This window comes from Pectinophora gossypiella, chromosome 4, assembly GCF_024362695.1.
Source record: "Pectinophora gossypiella chromosome 4, ilPecGoss1.1, whole genome shotgun sequence".
NCBI lineage: Eukaryota > Metazoa > Arthropoda > Insecta > Lepidoptera > Gelechiidae > Pectinophora > Pectinophora gossypiella.
The window spans coordinates 1,350,039-1,364,436 of NC_065407.1; the positions used below are offsets into that span (position 1 = coordinate 1,350,039).

A 14,398-nucleotide genomic window follows, 5' to 3' on the forward strand; every position below is an offset into this window, starting at 1 on the left:
GATGGGTTCGAGATATACAGTTGAAAAGTTTAATTTAACGTACACATATATAAAACACATGCTCGTAATCACCAGCGGGGTGGGCAGAGCCACTAGTAATCAAAGATAATTTGGTCCCACCGTTGATACAAAAGCCTAAGATCGATATGATGAATATACCTTGTGTTGACAAGGTATCAGCGTGAAAAGTAACGGACACGGATACGAATGCTGATATTCGGAACATCACTATTTACGACATACCCGGTAAGACAAGCAGCTACACGGGTTCTATGTGTTCACATGCAGTCCAGCATAGAAGCTTAGTTCAAAGATGGTTAATGGAAAGTTTAAATTTATGAATAGGCTACTTTCCAACTAGTCAAATCAATTACTTTTTACTAAACGTCAAAACACGAAATTACTATGGAATTTGTATGAAAAGGCACACTGTGACGTCATAGAAAAACGTGATAAAATTTTGGACGTATTATTACGTTTGTCTTGAATACAATTCATAAATAAAAAGTTAATTAGAAAAAAGAAAATGTTTTTCGTTAGTTTTAGATCTGTCTTTATTTAGTAAGTAATCACAATTTCATAATTTATCTTGAACCTAGTAGGTACACGACCCAATTTCATAGATAGTCATGAAATAAGCTCTATAACCTATGACTATAACCCAAATTAAATAGAAAAAAAAAAAAGATTTTGTTAGTTTTAGATCTGAGCCGTCTTTATTTAGTAATCAGTATTTCATAATTTATCTTGAACCTAGTACACGACCCAATTTCATAGACATAACATACCATAACATAAGCTTACGACTTTAACCCAAGGGGGTAGTCAGAGGTACACACATCGCAAGATGAACTAAGTACCTACACCTGACCGAGCTGTCTGTTAGACCAATGTGATAGGTGGTGAGCCGTATCGCCGTCTATAATATTGTCGAGCCAACTGTGTTATAGATAGACTGTGCTAAAAATGTGTGTAATCAGGGAAGTGGCTAACGTCATAATATCTTTTAAGGGTTTAGTTGACTGTGCAGCTTTAAAAACTGCGTGTAATATAATAACCAATTTAATTGTGACGTATTTGTGATGCATGATTATGAATGACCGAGTGATAGATTTCGCCGCTGCGTCATCAAGTAGACTCGTGTAACTACCAAACCAATATAAAGGTAAAAGGAAAATCCAAAAAACAATACCCTAATAGGAAAAAACACTAAAAGACTTATAAACACTTGCGGTGATATTCATTAAAGTATATGTTTCATAACATTGGTGATACTTAAGTATTTGTAAAGTAAATATCATTCTGGGAAAGTAAAATAATACGCAAATATTATATGAAAAAATGTATTAACAACTTTCTATAATTAAGTATTGATGCCTCATATTTTACAAACTGTAGTAGAAATATGGCTGCTTATTCAATTATAAAAAAGTCAAAAAGTCTAGCTCTACTATAAAAAACTTACTTAAAATTAGGTCTGATAAATGCACTGTTTATAAAAGTTTTATATGGCACCCTAAATACAGATATAAAGAATCACAAAATGGATGATGAGACAACTTAATGGCAAGGAATTAATATGTAACAAAATGTACTTAGAATGTAGAGCTCAGAATATTCTAGAAATACACATACAATTAAATTAGTTTTTACAGATAGACACGCACTTTATCTATAAGTATAGCTACAATAATAATTAATCTGAAGATAGAAACGACTTGCAGTTGAACATAAATTACTTATAATTATTATTTAACAAATAAACACGGCTACCCTAGCATAGCATTGTAATCATATATCAGCAAATGGTTAGTTTACAACGATTTCTATTTAAATATATAAACAGATAGCATCTTAGGGTACTACAACTATAAAATTCTTTGGGATAGTATTGTTATAGTCTATAAATCAAAATTGTTTTCTTTTCTTAAAGACCCCCATACATTTCTTATTAACTTCACAGTTGTCTATTGGGAAATTCCCGTAGAAAGATTTAAATGAAAAACATATCATCGTACAGTACATGTCAATCTTGTTATAAGTTTGGTAAATAATAATTTACATAATATAACAAATATTGCTTGCTGTAGCAAACTTAAAACTTAAGTAAGTACAGACACTTTCAATTCAGGAAGAATGTATTCAGTACAACCCACGCTTATTGCAATATAATACAGACGAAGTAGTCAAACTACACTTTAACGAAAATTACTCATTAATAGTCCAATACACAGTATTATGGCACGCATGAATATAGTAACAAAAGTAGGAAATTTTCATATTTATGATACTTAAATATTAGAAGGTGAACCATTTACGTTGTACAAGATCTGTAATGTTCTGACCGTTTGGTGATCTCTGACAAATAGAAGTTCATTTGGGAATTTAGGTCTCCTATTTCATTTTCCAGCTTATTTAATTGTTCATTGTGATCGTTATATAATTCCTCCATATTAGCTAGTAGTTTGAGTTGTGTCTGAGTGTCACTTGCAAGTTTAGTAGCGCGGTTTAGCAGTAATTGTGCGCGTGCTCTAGAGTTAGATGTCTGACTGGCGCGTTCTGCCAGTGACATATTTGTCTGTTTGAAATCTTGCCGCAGCTGCCTAGCTTTTTGTTCGGCTCCTTCAGCTCGATTAACTACATCATCTGCTTCTTGCTTCACCTGCTCTGCATCACTTTCGATTTTCAGAATGTCTTTTTGTAAATCTGATAAACGCAACCGCAGTCCTTCCACCTGTTCCTTGGTTTCATTAGCTTTCTTTTGAGCCTGTTCTGTTTCTTTAGCTATGGGAACCAAATCACTCTTGGCAGCCTCTATATCACCATTGGCTTTATCTATAGCATTTTCAGCTGCGTCTTGTGCTGCCTGCGCCTCATCCAGTGCTTCCAAAACTTTGTTTGCCATTTCTAATGTTAAATTAGCTGCTTTATTAATAGCCGTGGCATTCTGTTTTAAAGCTTTAGCCCTTTCTAAATCAGGTTTTGTTTCAGTTATAATATTTTCAATGTTAGTGAGTTGTGACACTGTGGAATTGATTCTTTGTGATAACTCCGTTATTTCTTTGGGTTCAATGCTAATTGACATATTTAGAATGTCACCAGCTAGAGTTCGCACATCAGTTGGAGTATTTGTAGTATTTGATAAGAATTCCTTAAGTTCTGCAGTTAGTTCTTGACTTTCATTAGTTACTCGCTCCGCTGATAATTTAAAGTCAATAGCTCTGTTATTTAAATCTTTGGCTCTTGCGCGAACAGCAACAGTGTCCTGTTTTACTTGAGAAACAGATCTAAATAAGTCTTCGGCAGTCAATTCATGTTCTTTAATTCTATGTTCGGTTTTGTTAGCAAAGTCCAAGGCCTGCTCAGCCTTTGTGACAGCACCTTGGTCGCATGATATTCCTCCACACTTTCCGCAACCCGCGCCACCGCATATATCACACGAATCGCTTTCCAAACCGCACATTTTCTCATTCAGTTTAGGCAGTTGGGACTCCAATTCTAGGAGCTGATCCTGTATATCATCTAATTTCTTATCATTTTCATTCTGAGTGTTATTAAAATGAGCATATTGCATTTCTATAAGTCGGTCGGTATTTTTGATTTGTCGGTCAGTATTAGCAATAACTGTTTGAACACTTTCAGCGTCGTCAGCAGCTTTAAGAGCTCTTTCTTTTGCTTCTCGCGTCAAATTCAAAGCACCCTCTAAGTTAGCTTCTTGCAACTTGGTAGCATTTTCACCTAAATCAAGAGTTTTAGCTTTCAGACTATCAATACTTGTTCTCAGAGCATCTAATGTAACATTTCCTAGATTTATTTTAGACGTGATAGCATTTAGATTGTCATTGCTATCTTTAACTTTTTTCTCCGCTTCAGCCAAAAGATTTTGTAGATTAGTTACATTTGATAAAATTTCATGTATGGTTGTTTGTCCCCGTTCCGTGCTGTGAAGCATATTTTCCACGTCAGCTAACCTTTTGGTCATTTCTTCAAAGTCCCTTGTGTATGCTCCTGTCGCCCCCACGAGTTTTATCTTACTTGCATTACCAATAGCGTATTCGGTTTGGATACGTAAATCATTTATTACGCTATCCCAATTATCGAAACATTCACCGCAGGCATCGCACTGAGGAGCTTGGCCAAGGTATCCTCTGGCACACATGTCGCATCTATAACCACCGATACCTGGTTTACAAACACATGCCCCAGATTCTCTGTTACATTGTGATGACGCTGAGCCATATGGGTCACAATCACATTCATGACACTCGATGTTAGGATTACCCCAGTGATTTTCTTGGCATTGATCGCACTGCCTACCGCCGTGACCGGGCTTACATTCGCATTTACCTATGTATGGATTGCATTGTGGCGAAATAGAACCAATAGGATCACAATCACATGGGTCACAACCAGTACCAAGAGCGATTCTCCAATGATTCTCAGTACACTGGTCGCAATTCATGCCCATAACATTGTTAAAGCAAGGACATTGTCCCGTTATTCCATCGCAATTACCACTCGTGAAGTTTGTACCTAATTCAGAGCAGTTACATTTATAACAAGCTTTCTCTATTGCGTTTCCGTAATAACCCTCTGCACATACTTCACAATGATCTCCAGCTGTATTGTGTAAGCACTTCAAACATTGTCCAGTGTAAGGATCACAGTTTCCGGGTTTCGTTACATCTGTATTCTCGTTACACTCGCATTTTTCACAAGTACCTTTTATGGGATCTCCGTAATAATTATCAGCACATACATCACAAAGTAGTCCAGCGTATCCTTCTTTGCAGTCACATGCGACATCTTTAGTTTCCGAATCTAGTTCACACCTATCAGCATGGCTACTTTTAATTGGATCGCCTTTGACGCCTGGACAAGGACAAGGACGACAAGCAATATCAACACCTAGTCTCGGGTCACCGTAATATCCCTCGACACATCTCTCACAACGATGACCTTCCGTGAAATCATTACATTCCCTGCAAGCTCCTGTTCTGTCGTCACACTCTACCGCATGACCGTTACAGTCACATTGTTGACAGTTGGGGAAATTGAAATACCCAGGTTGACAAAGATCACAAGCTCTACCGTAAGTATTGGCTCTACATTTGCATTGTCCACTAGTAGCGTCACAGAAGTTATCCAGAGATCCTATACTATTACAATCACATCGTTTACAACCAAACTTGCTGAAACCGTAAGTACCGGGAGCACAGCGATCGCATCTTGCTCCCACTATGTTTTCTACACATTGACAATAACCTGTGTATGGGTCGCATTGATGACTTTTGGATCCTGTTGGGTCACATTGGCAAGATTCTGATCCATTTCTTACATAAAATCCAATGCTAGCGTGATATTTTTTACAAACTTCAGGCACATTATCTCTATTAAGGTCATAATAATATGAGTCACCACAATTGAAACGATCAAACTCATCTCTCATAGGGCTAGGACGTTGGAAAAATGGCAAATCATCAAAAGTAGGAATAAGAACTATGGAATCAATCAATACAGTTGCTCTGGGGTTAGTAGTTCGACCGTCCTGTCGGCCCAAGTAAATACGAACTTCATGTTCTTTGTTCGCTTCTAAGCAAACTGGAGGTGTAACTAACACACTGCGCTGATTAGACGGTAAGCTGGTAGAAACAGTATCGTCTTCTGGGCGGACATTTGCACAAGGCGAATCAGAGTCAACACCATACGGTCTTTTTACAAGAATAGTGGCTTCTTCCCAATTCAGAGGAGACTGTGGCTCGTACCTTATCAAAACGTTATAGTTCATACTTCTCTTTAAATTGTTAACAATAAAAACTAAAGTACTGCCTTCAGGTATTTTCATAAAACCAGGTCCTGTCCACGTTTCCTTTCTACCATCAGGGAAGTTTTCTCTGATTACAACATGACACAATTGACTTTGAATAGCATTGTCATCGATTTGTGAATCACAAAGACTTGATTCACCTTCAACAACAATAGAATCTAGTGCACCTACGAAAAAGTTTTGTATCGGTTGATCACAACGACGGCCCGTAACATGCGGTCGACATTTACATTGTCCTGTTATCACATCACAGTCCCTGTCCAATGAACCACCAACATCACAGTCACAAGGCGCGCATCCGTCGTCGCTGTTCGATAAACCATAAAACTCTGGTAGACACTGATCACAATTTCTTCCAGTTACGTGGCGTTTACAGAAACAATTTCCACTTGCAGGGTCGCATCCTCGTTCGTTAATTGTACCTAATGCATCACAAGTGCACGATTCACAGCCTTCTGGATTTTGTGGATCGAAGTTCCAAAAACCGTCAGCACATCTGTCGCATCGAGATCCACCGACGTTTGCTTTGCAGTGGCATCGGCCAGCGGTCTTGTTATTGGGCAAATCAGTTTCGTCATCACAGAGGATCTCTTGATCTGTCGTACCTTGCGGGTCGCAGTCGCACGGTTTACACGTGTCCGGACTTTGAATGTCCAGACTAGGATCTCGGTAAAATTTCGGCTGACAGCGTTCACAATTTATACCTATTGTATTATGCTGGCAATTGTCACATACTCCACCGCTTATTTTACCAGTTTTATTGTACACAGCGGCGTCAAAGTGACATGTTGTTGCGTGATTGTTGCACGTGCATCTCTTACATGCGTTGGATGTTTTCCCGACAGCTGGCTGCCACGGCAGATCGTTATAAAAATCTTCACAATATTCGCAATTAAGCCCTCTCGTGTTATGTGTACACTCACAGCGTCCATGTACCATATTGTTTTTCGATTCAACACCTGGCATAGGTAAACATCTCGACGCGTGTCCATAACAGGAACAAGATCCACGTACTGTCATTTCGTAAATCGAATAATAATATTTCTCTTGTATTTCGGCTCTATTATCTAGCAAATCGTCACCGAGAGTATGAAGTTTCGTAAAGTTAATACGAAGGTTCGTCATTCGTAATAGATTTTGTACTTCCTCGGAGTACGGATTCGTAACGTTTATATTCGGTGGTAAAACTCTGAAAATAACTTCGCCTTCCGACGACGGTGCCACTCCTGAGTAACGAGATTCGCACACCACCTCGGTTAAACTACGCTGTGAATGCGTCGGCACACCGGGGAAAGCTTCGCTGCATTTGTGCGCGAAATATCGGTAAACGCGCCAGGTTTGACCAAAGTCGAAAGATCGCTCTACCAACATAGCCGCGGGCCGGAACGTTTTAAACTGTATTATCAAATGGGTAAGGTGAAATTCCGCCTCCATGTCCAATTGAATAGTGACATTCTCCTTGCCATTTTCGGATTGCCACCAGGATTTGGTCCGGGTTCCGGGGTGGAATTTGTAAATTATATTCTGTATCCGGTGGTTGAGGCTCGGGTTGAGGGTCGTGTTGTTGGTGGAGTCGCACCAGAAGCATTTTTTTCGGTCCTCCAAGTGGGAGACGATGCAGTAGCGCTCGCGGCCGTATAAGCCACACGTGGAGGAGGCGAAGAGGCGGGATTCGCGGCCGATGAGCAGGTTACCGGTGGCGGGGTAGCAGGAACTGAGCTCGCAGGCGCGCTCCAGCAGGCGCGGGTCGGCGCGCATGCGGTCGCGCTCGCGGTTGTAGACGGCGCCGGCGCCGGCCAGCGCCAGCACGATCAGCCACACGCGCAACATGCCGCGGTCGCTCGCGGCGCTCACTGCACTAACGCCGCGGCCCGGCTCACTCGCGCGCCGCCTCGCCCCGCGCCCCGCTGCCCTACTTAGCCAGGGACCTACTCGTCGCCTTCCGAGAGCCTTTGTTTAACTCTACGCACTTTTATATGACGCACGTTTCCGTACAAAACTTGATTTAAATGGCGAATTTATTAATAATAATTATATTAAAAGATATATTTTCATAACGTCTACCATTTGTAGCAAAATATTTGAGAAATATAATAATTTCCCGTTTTAAAGTCACGCCGAAATAGAACGGACACATTTTGAAAGTCTCGAAACTGTTGGTGAAGCTTTAAACAAAAGGATATTCGTCCGCAGGTAGCCAAGTCCGGGCCTGGTCGAGGCGACGACCGCTCCCGCCCCCGCCCGCTCGTGCCGTTCTCCGAATCGGGCACTAAGCAACAAAAATAACACCACATTTCGGGATGCGCTTTTTGTTTTGGTCATTATTATGGCAACAAGCTTCCTAGTCTTGGCCGCCGCGCGTCTACTATTATGATGTTAGTTTCGTAGGTACCTTTAGTAGATATTTCATTAGACATCTCACGCATGATGTAAGCTAACTAGTAATAAGTGTAGGTATTATGAGTTCTTGTCCGTTAAGCTCCTTTTAGAGAACATAATCGCCTGCGATTACCACACGAAACGCTGTCTTGAGAATTATGATCACGAATCGATTTAAATGTACAGCTAGAGAATTTTACTCCAGCTGTTATTCATAACAAATGTAGAGTGCTTGATGTCCAAATGTAACTGAAGAATGAATGAGTATGAGTAAGATGTTTTAAAGAAAGGCCAGGTCAAGACGTAATCTTAAGCTTGCATGAAGAAGTGAAAGTGGTGTGTCAGGATTGAAGTGAGTGGGATTCCACGCTCTGCCTACCCCAATGGGAAATAGGCTTGATTTTTATGTATGTATGTGAATGAGTACAAAGTGTTTGTTGGTCACGAGTGTGGCGATATGTCAGTGCCTGGCCGGCCCGCCGGCCTTCCGCCGTCGCATCCGCTGATAACCAGCCAGATCTCGCCGACACACCACCGCCGAGTTTAACGTCTAACACATAACACGCCTATATTACTATCGGGGTGGACAAAGCAACAAGTAGTTGGACTGTTTTGTATGTGTTGTACTAACTAATTATGATATAAATTACCAAAACTGTATACACATGTAGGTAGGGCTACATCGCACACTTAAACGGATTTGAAAAAAAAAAAAAAAACAAAATGAAGATGTCATATAAACATAAACTCACGCCTATTTCCCACCGGGGTAAGCAGAGACCATAGAATTCCATTTGCTTCGATCCTGACACACTTCTCTTGCTTCCTCCACATTCATCAATCGCTTCATACACGCACGCCGAAGAAAAAAAAAATAAAGAAAAAATATAGAGAAAATGAAGATGTCAAAATGTTATTATTTTGTTATGTAAATCGATAGAAAAACTAATATTTAAGGAGATATGATGACATATGTGCTTTTTTTACTATGGAACGAAAACAAAATAGATCTGCTGCTCCAAGACCGGTAGCGATCCAGTCTTTTCGTGTCAAATGTTATATTTTATGACTGTTTAGGTGTAATAGCGATCCAGTCTTTTCGTGTCAAATGTTATATTTTATGACTGTTTAGGTGTAATAAAGTGAAAAAATTACATCGATGGAGGAAATTACATGCTGGTTTGCCTGGTATGACAGCTTTAATGTAAATACTTTGAACCATATTTCCAAGTACAGTTGAGCGTTACATTTCATCTAAATATGACTCTTAATAAGTCCACTGTTTACTAATTACATTATATTATGTCGTAATCAATAAGTTGAGATGATTTAAATACATTTGATAAGCATTAATTCTGGGATGCGCTCTGGGTGTTTGAGAAGATGAGCAACAGTTGCGCTAAATCTGCTCGGCCACACTTTTCCAACTTTTTTATTGTACAAATAGCACCGCATAATTCGTCCGTTTGAGCTTTATCTTTATAAGGTCTGCTCATGAACACACATAGCAAACAAAAGGGCCTCAGAGGCATGACTCATTCAAAAGACGCAGAATAGGAACCGCTCTGTGGGACCCTGCATTGTTTAATGAACTGAACGGACCACTGTGACTGTCGCACAAAGCGGCCATCGGTTCATTTCAGTTCAACGAAACGAAATAACGAGACACAATATGCAAACAAATTCACGATTTTAGTGATAAACGATCGCAAATTATCACTCAGTGGAAACGAAGTTGGTGTGGCATTTAACAAGCCAGACAACGCTCAGGACGTATTTGGAAGAATTAATCGACCCTAATGCTGGTTTTCCCTTCGCGGGTTGGAAGGTCAGACAGGCAGTCGCTTCTGTAAAAAACCGGACCTGACAAATCGGTTAGGTAAGAGGACCCTGTGAAAAACGGGATAATGCTAGGGGGATCGCGAATCGACCCTAATGGGTCGATAGCGATAAAGTATCAGTGTCGGGGTCCTGAAGTGTCTGTTGTCGTGACTTCCATCGGACGTCTCTACGGCTGGAAAATCGTATATTTATATTACAAATATAAATTACATAACCCATTTGTCAGTTTTTACATGCCCGGAATGACAAATGAGACACAAGCAATATGCAAACAAATTAACGATTTAAGTGATAAACGATCGCAAATTATCACTCAGTGGAAACAAGGTGGGTGCGGCATTTCACAAGTCGGTTACGCAGTAATGTTAACATTTGATGGGTTGCCATTGAGGGGAGTGAAATGGTAAAGCCTGCAGAAACTATAAGAAGCAACCAAATAAATTTACATAGATAGGATCACGACTATTCCACATAAGGGTAGGCAGAGGGCACGGAATTCCACGCACTATGATCCTGACATTTATTTCCAAAACGTTAACTTTTGAGCTTCATGATTGAAGCGGAATGGAAGCTAACATACACATTTTAACAATTTTAATGGGTACCTAAGTTAATTTTACTGTTTACGAATGTGGGCCTCTAACAAAAATAGATAACTTGTTACAATTTCGACAGTTTCAGCGATAACCTATGAGCTGTTATCAGTGTCAAGTTGACTAGAAACTGAGCGCGGTCCTCGAAAGTAATTAGATCAACTTACAACTTCTTACAAAAACTTACTGACCGTTTAAATCGAAAAAAAATCTGACTCGGACGGGACTTGAACCCATTACATCACCAGATCCTCCACCTGTCCATGCGAAATTCTTTCGATCTATGTATCGTCATTAAGCCGACGCCGACACCATGCATATTAATATTATTTTTATTTATTTATATTTTTTTTAATTATTTTTTTTACCCCTTCCGGTTGATTGAAGGGAGGCCTGTGCCCAGCAGTACGACGTATATAGGCTTTTTATGTTATGTATGTTGTTTTTATTTTTTATCGATTTAAATTTTCTCTTTGTGCGTTTTCCTAAAACGGGTAAGTGCTATAAAAAATAATTATTGACCGTTGGTATTGGTATCGCATAACTTTTATTCCGGGTTTGATATAAAACTATCCTGTCTGTCATACTCCACACATCATCAGCCGTATGACGCCCACTGCTGGGCATAGGCCTCCCCCAAGGATCTCCACGACGATCGGTACTCCACACATACTTACATTAAATCACGCCTGAAACGCCTAATCTTCTCTAGTGTGGGTTGCGAGTCTTGTGAGATCAATGACTGAACTCATCAACCCTGGTGACAGTGTTACTATTGAGCCGCCATAGGCCCCTCATCATCATCTCCCTAGCATTATCCCGTTTTTCACAAGGTTCGCTTACCTAACCTGAAGATTTGACAGGTCCGGTTTTTTACAGAACCGACTGCCTGTCTGACCCCCCTGATATATTCAAATTCCATTCAAAAATATCCTTATTCAGTACAACATAGTTTCGCTTAGAATCGTCATTTTTTACATAACGAACGTCTCATCCGCCTAAAACTACTGCAGCTCAGCAGAGTTTATGTAATGACTACATTCTTATTTAGAACATTTCAGAATAATATAATGACGTAGTTTATAGATATCTAATGTTACAATGCACCGATATGCAGTTTACTACTTACTATAATAACATTGTAGCTGGGCCGATAGTTTTATTAATAATAGCATTGGTGGTGATTCCTGTACCCATCAACTAATTTTAAGTTATACCTGACTATGTCACGCCTGACTATGTCAGGTATAACTGTCAGGCTGCTGGGCACCCGGACGGACATGGAGCATACCCCACCACGCTGCTCCCCTGCGGGTTGTTGGAGGTGTTTTATAGTTTGTTTGGTAAGGACATTGCAGGCTTGAATCACGTGATTGTCCTAAAAAGTGACATGATTCCGTGCTTCGGAGTGCACGTTAAGCAGATGGAATACTATAACAACCAAAAAGTGAAAACGGAAGAAATAATTAACAAATATGTAGGATAGCAATCTTAGCGTGCGTCACACACAGTGAATGAACGCTTTCGCGCGATAAGGGTTCATTCTCAAAAGGCGGTTATGGTGTCAAAGTTCAGCGGAGATAAACGCTTGACTACCGCTATCTCGCTCCGACGTGCCTTTAATAAACTTACACCTCACAAAATGATCTCGAAAATAAATCGGCCCACTTAAATAATTCGTGCTCAACTGTTAAATATTGATCTTCGATAAGAACTGAGTATGTGCCTGCTTTATTTTTATGTTACATAAACACAACATAAACAGCCTTTATACGTTCTACTACTGGGCACAGGCCTCCCGTCAAGCAACCGGAGGGATTATGGAGTATACTCCACCACGCTGCTCCACTGCGGGTTGATGGGAGGTGTTTTACGGCTAATAGCCGGGACCAACGGTTTAACATGCCATCCAAAGCACGGAATCATCATACTTTTTCGGACAATCAGGTGATTCAAGCCTACAATCTACTTACCAAACAAAGGACAGTCTCACAGTGATTTCGACAATGTTCCCATCGGGAATCGAACCCGGACCGAGAAACTGTGAAAGGCATACTTACAATACAAGAAATAAACATAAAATTGCTATTCAAAATTCTAGATTAAGTAAATTAAATTCATCTTTTTTGGGGTTATGTATACGTTTTTCCAATAAAATATCAGATAATATTTTAAATTTGTCAGAAAATAAATTTAAAGCTCATGTGAAGCTTACTTTATGTAAAAAAGCTTATTATAAGATTAATGCTACCTAAATGATAAAAATGTCTGGTATTGAATGTGTTCCTCTAGTTATTAAATAACTTGTAATGTATATCCTCATTGGTTTTAAAAGATGTGTTACTGTTGCAGTTTCTTGTCATTTCTTCTCCTCAGCCATAACACCTTGCGAAATGACGTAAATTCAAAAATGTTACATTGACCTTCAACAAGTTTATCCATGATAATTACGTTGAATAAATGATTCTGATTTCTGGACCTCCAAATCGTGAGCCTACCGCTCTAACCGCTAGAACACAGAGGCTGTTGTTATTTTTTTGTTAATACAACATAAAATAAATGTTTTTGTCTTTCTTTATAAACAACCTATAGTATACGTCCCACTGCTGGGCCTGTGCCCAGCCGAAAATTCCACTTGATATCAACTCAGAATCATGGTTTAACTCATCCCCCTCAGTATTCGTTACGATGTCACTAACGCCCTGTATTTATAGGCAAGATGAGAACTTTGTCAAATGAGATACTTGCTTGGAAACGTCAAAACGGTTCATTTGTATGCTTCCTGGGAAAAGGAGGAACAAGAGCTTATAAGTAGGAAGGGAATTCTAAAATTATGGCAGAGTGACAAACAGCGTAATTCCCCTTCGTCCCGTCTTGACAGATTACCCTTTACGAATAGTTCGACGCGCCGCGGTGTAAAAGCCAAAGGACGAAGCCTTTCAAATTCAATCTTGCAATTTAATACCTAGGGAAGAACATAGTATTGTTTTTATTCCGGAAATCATCCCCTAAGGGGATGGGAAATAAACCGCGGGAGACAACCAAAGTCCACGCGGAAGTCGCGGAAAACTCGTATAGTAAACCATAATGTTCTGTTATACCTGCTAATTATCGATTCACACAACACACATTTCAGCATGTAAAGTCCTTACACTTTGCTGACATATTATTTTATGGCAAAAACTACATAAATTCTTGATACCTAAATATAAATATACTTGTTACATATTCCGGAAGATGTATTTATTACAGGGGCTAGGAGAGTATATTTTCGTAGGCAATTAAAAAGTTGAATTTTATGCGCGTTATCTTTGAGTCTGTCGCCTAATTTTGGGTGGCGTGCGGCAACTTAAATCTCAGGTCACTGACACCAAGAGATAGTTACGTCTAATCTGAGCTTACGAGTTACATACGTAAATAACGTCCCGCTCTTAACCTCGAATGGGGTTCTCTGGGTGATGTGGTCTGCAAACAAACCGAACGTTGTTAGGAGAACACATCACCCTTAACCTCCTAAGACCGAATGTTCTTTATAAATCCAAACCCCATTGTTTAACTATTGTGTCTGGAAATCTCGGTCTTAAGAGGATATAGTGGTCCATGTAACGCGACTTATTACAGGAATGCATCAGAATCAGATGGCATTCAGAATTTGCCTTTAAACTGTTTTAAGACAGTAGTTAAACAGAAACTTTACAAAAAAGGTTATTATAAAGTTAGTGATTATTCAGAAGATATGAATGCATGGGATTAACTG

The 14,398-nt window shown here is 39.7% G+C and overlaps 1 protein-coding gene across 1 annotated transcript; it reads right to left on the bottom strand.

The window, feature by feature from the left end:
• Positions 1-1,329: 1,329 nt before the first annotated feature.
• On the bottom strand, positions 1,330-7,670 carry LOC126366178 (laminin subunit beta-1). Its single transcript, XM_050009141.1, has one exon. It carries the CDS (start codon positions 7,655-7,657, stop codon positions 2,315-2,317), a length of 5,343 nt encoding a protein of 1,780 aa, XP_049865098.1. The 5' UTR covers positions 7,658-7,670; the 3' UTR covers positions 1,330-2,314.
• Positions 7,671-14,398: the final 6,728 nt, after the last annotated feature.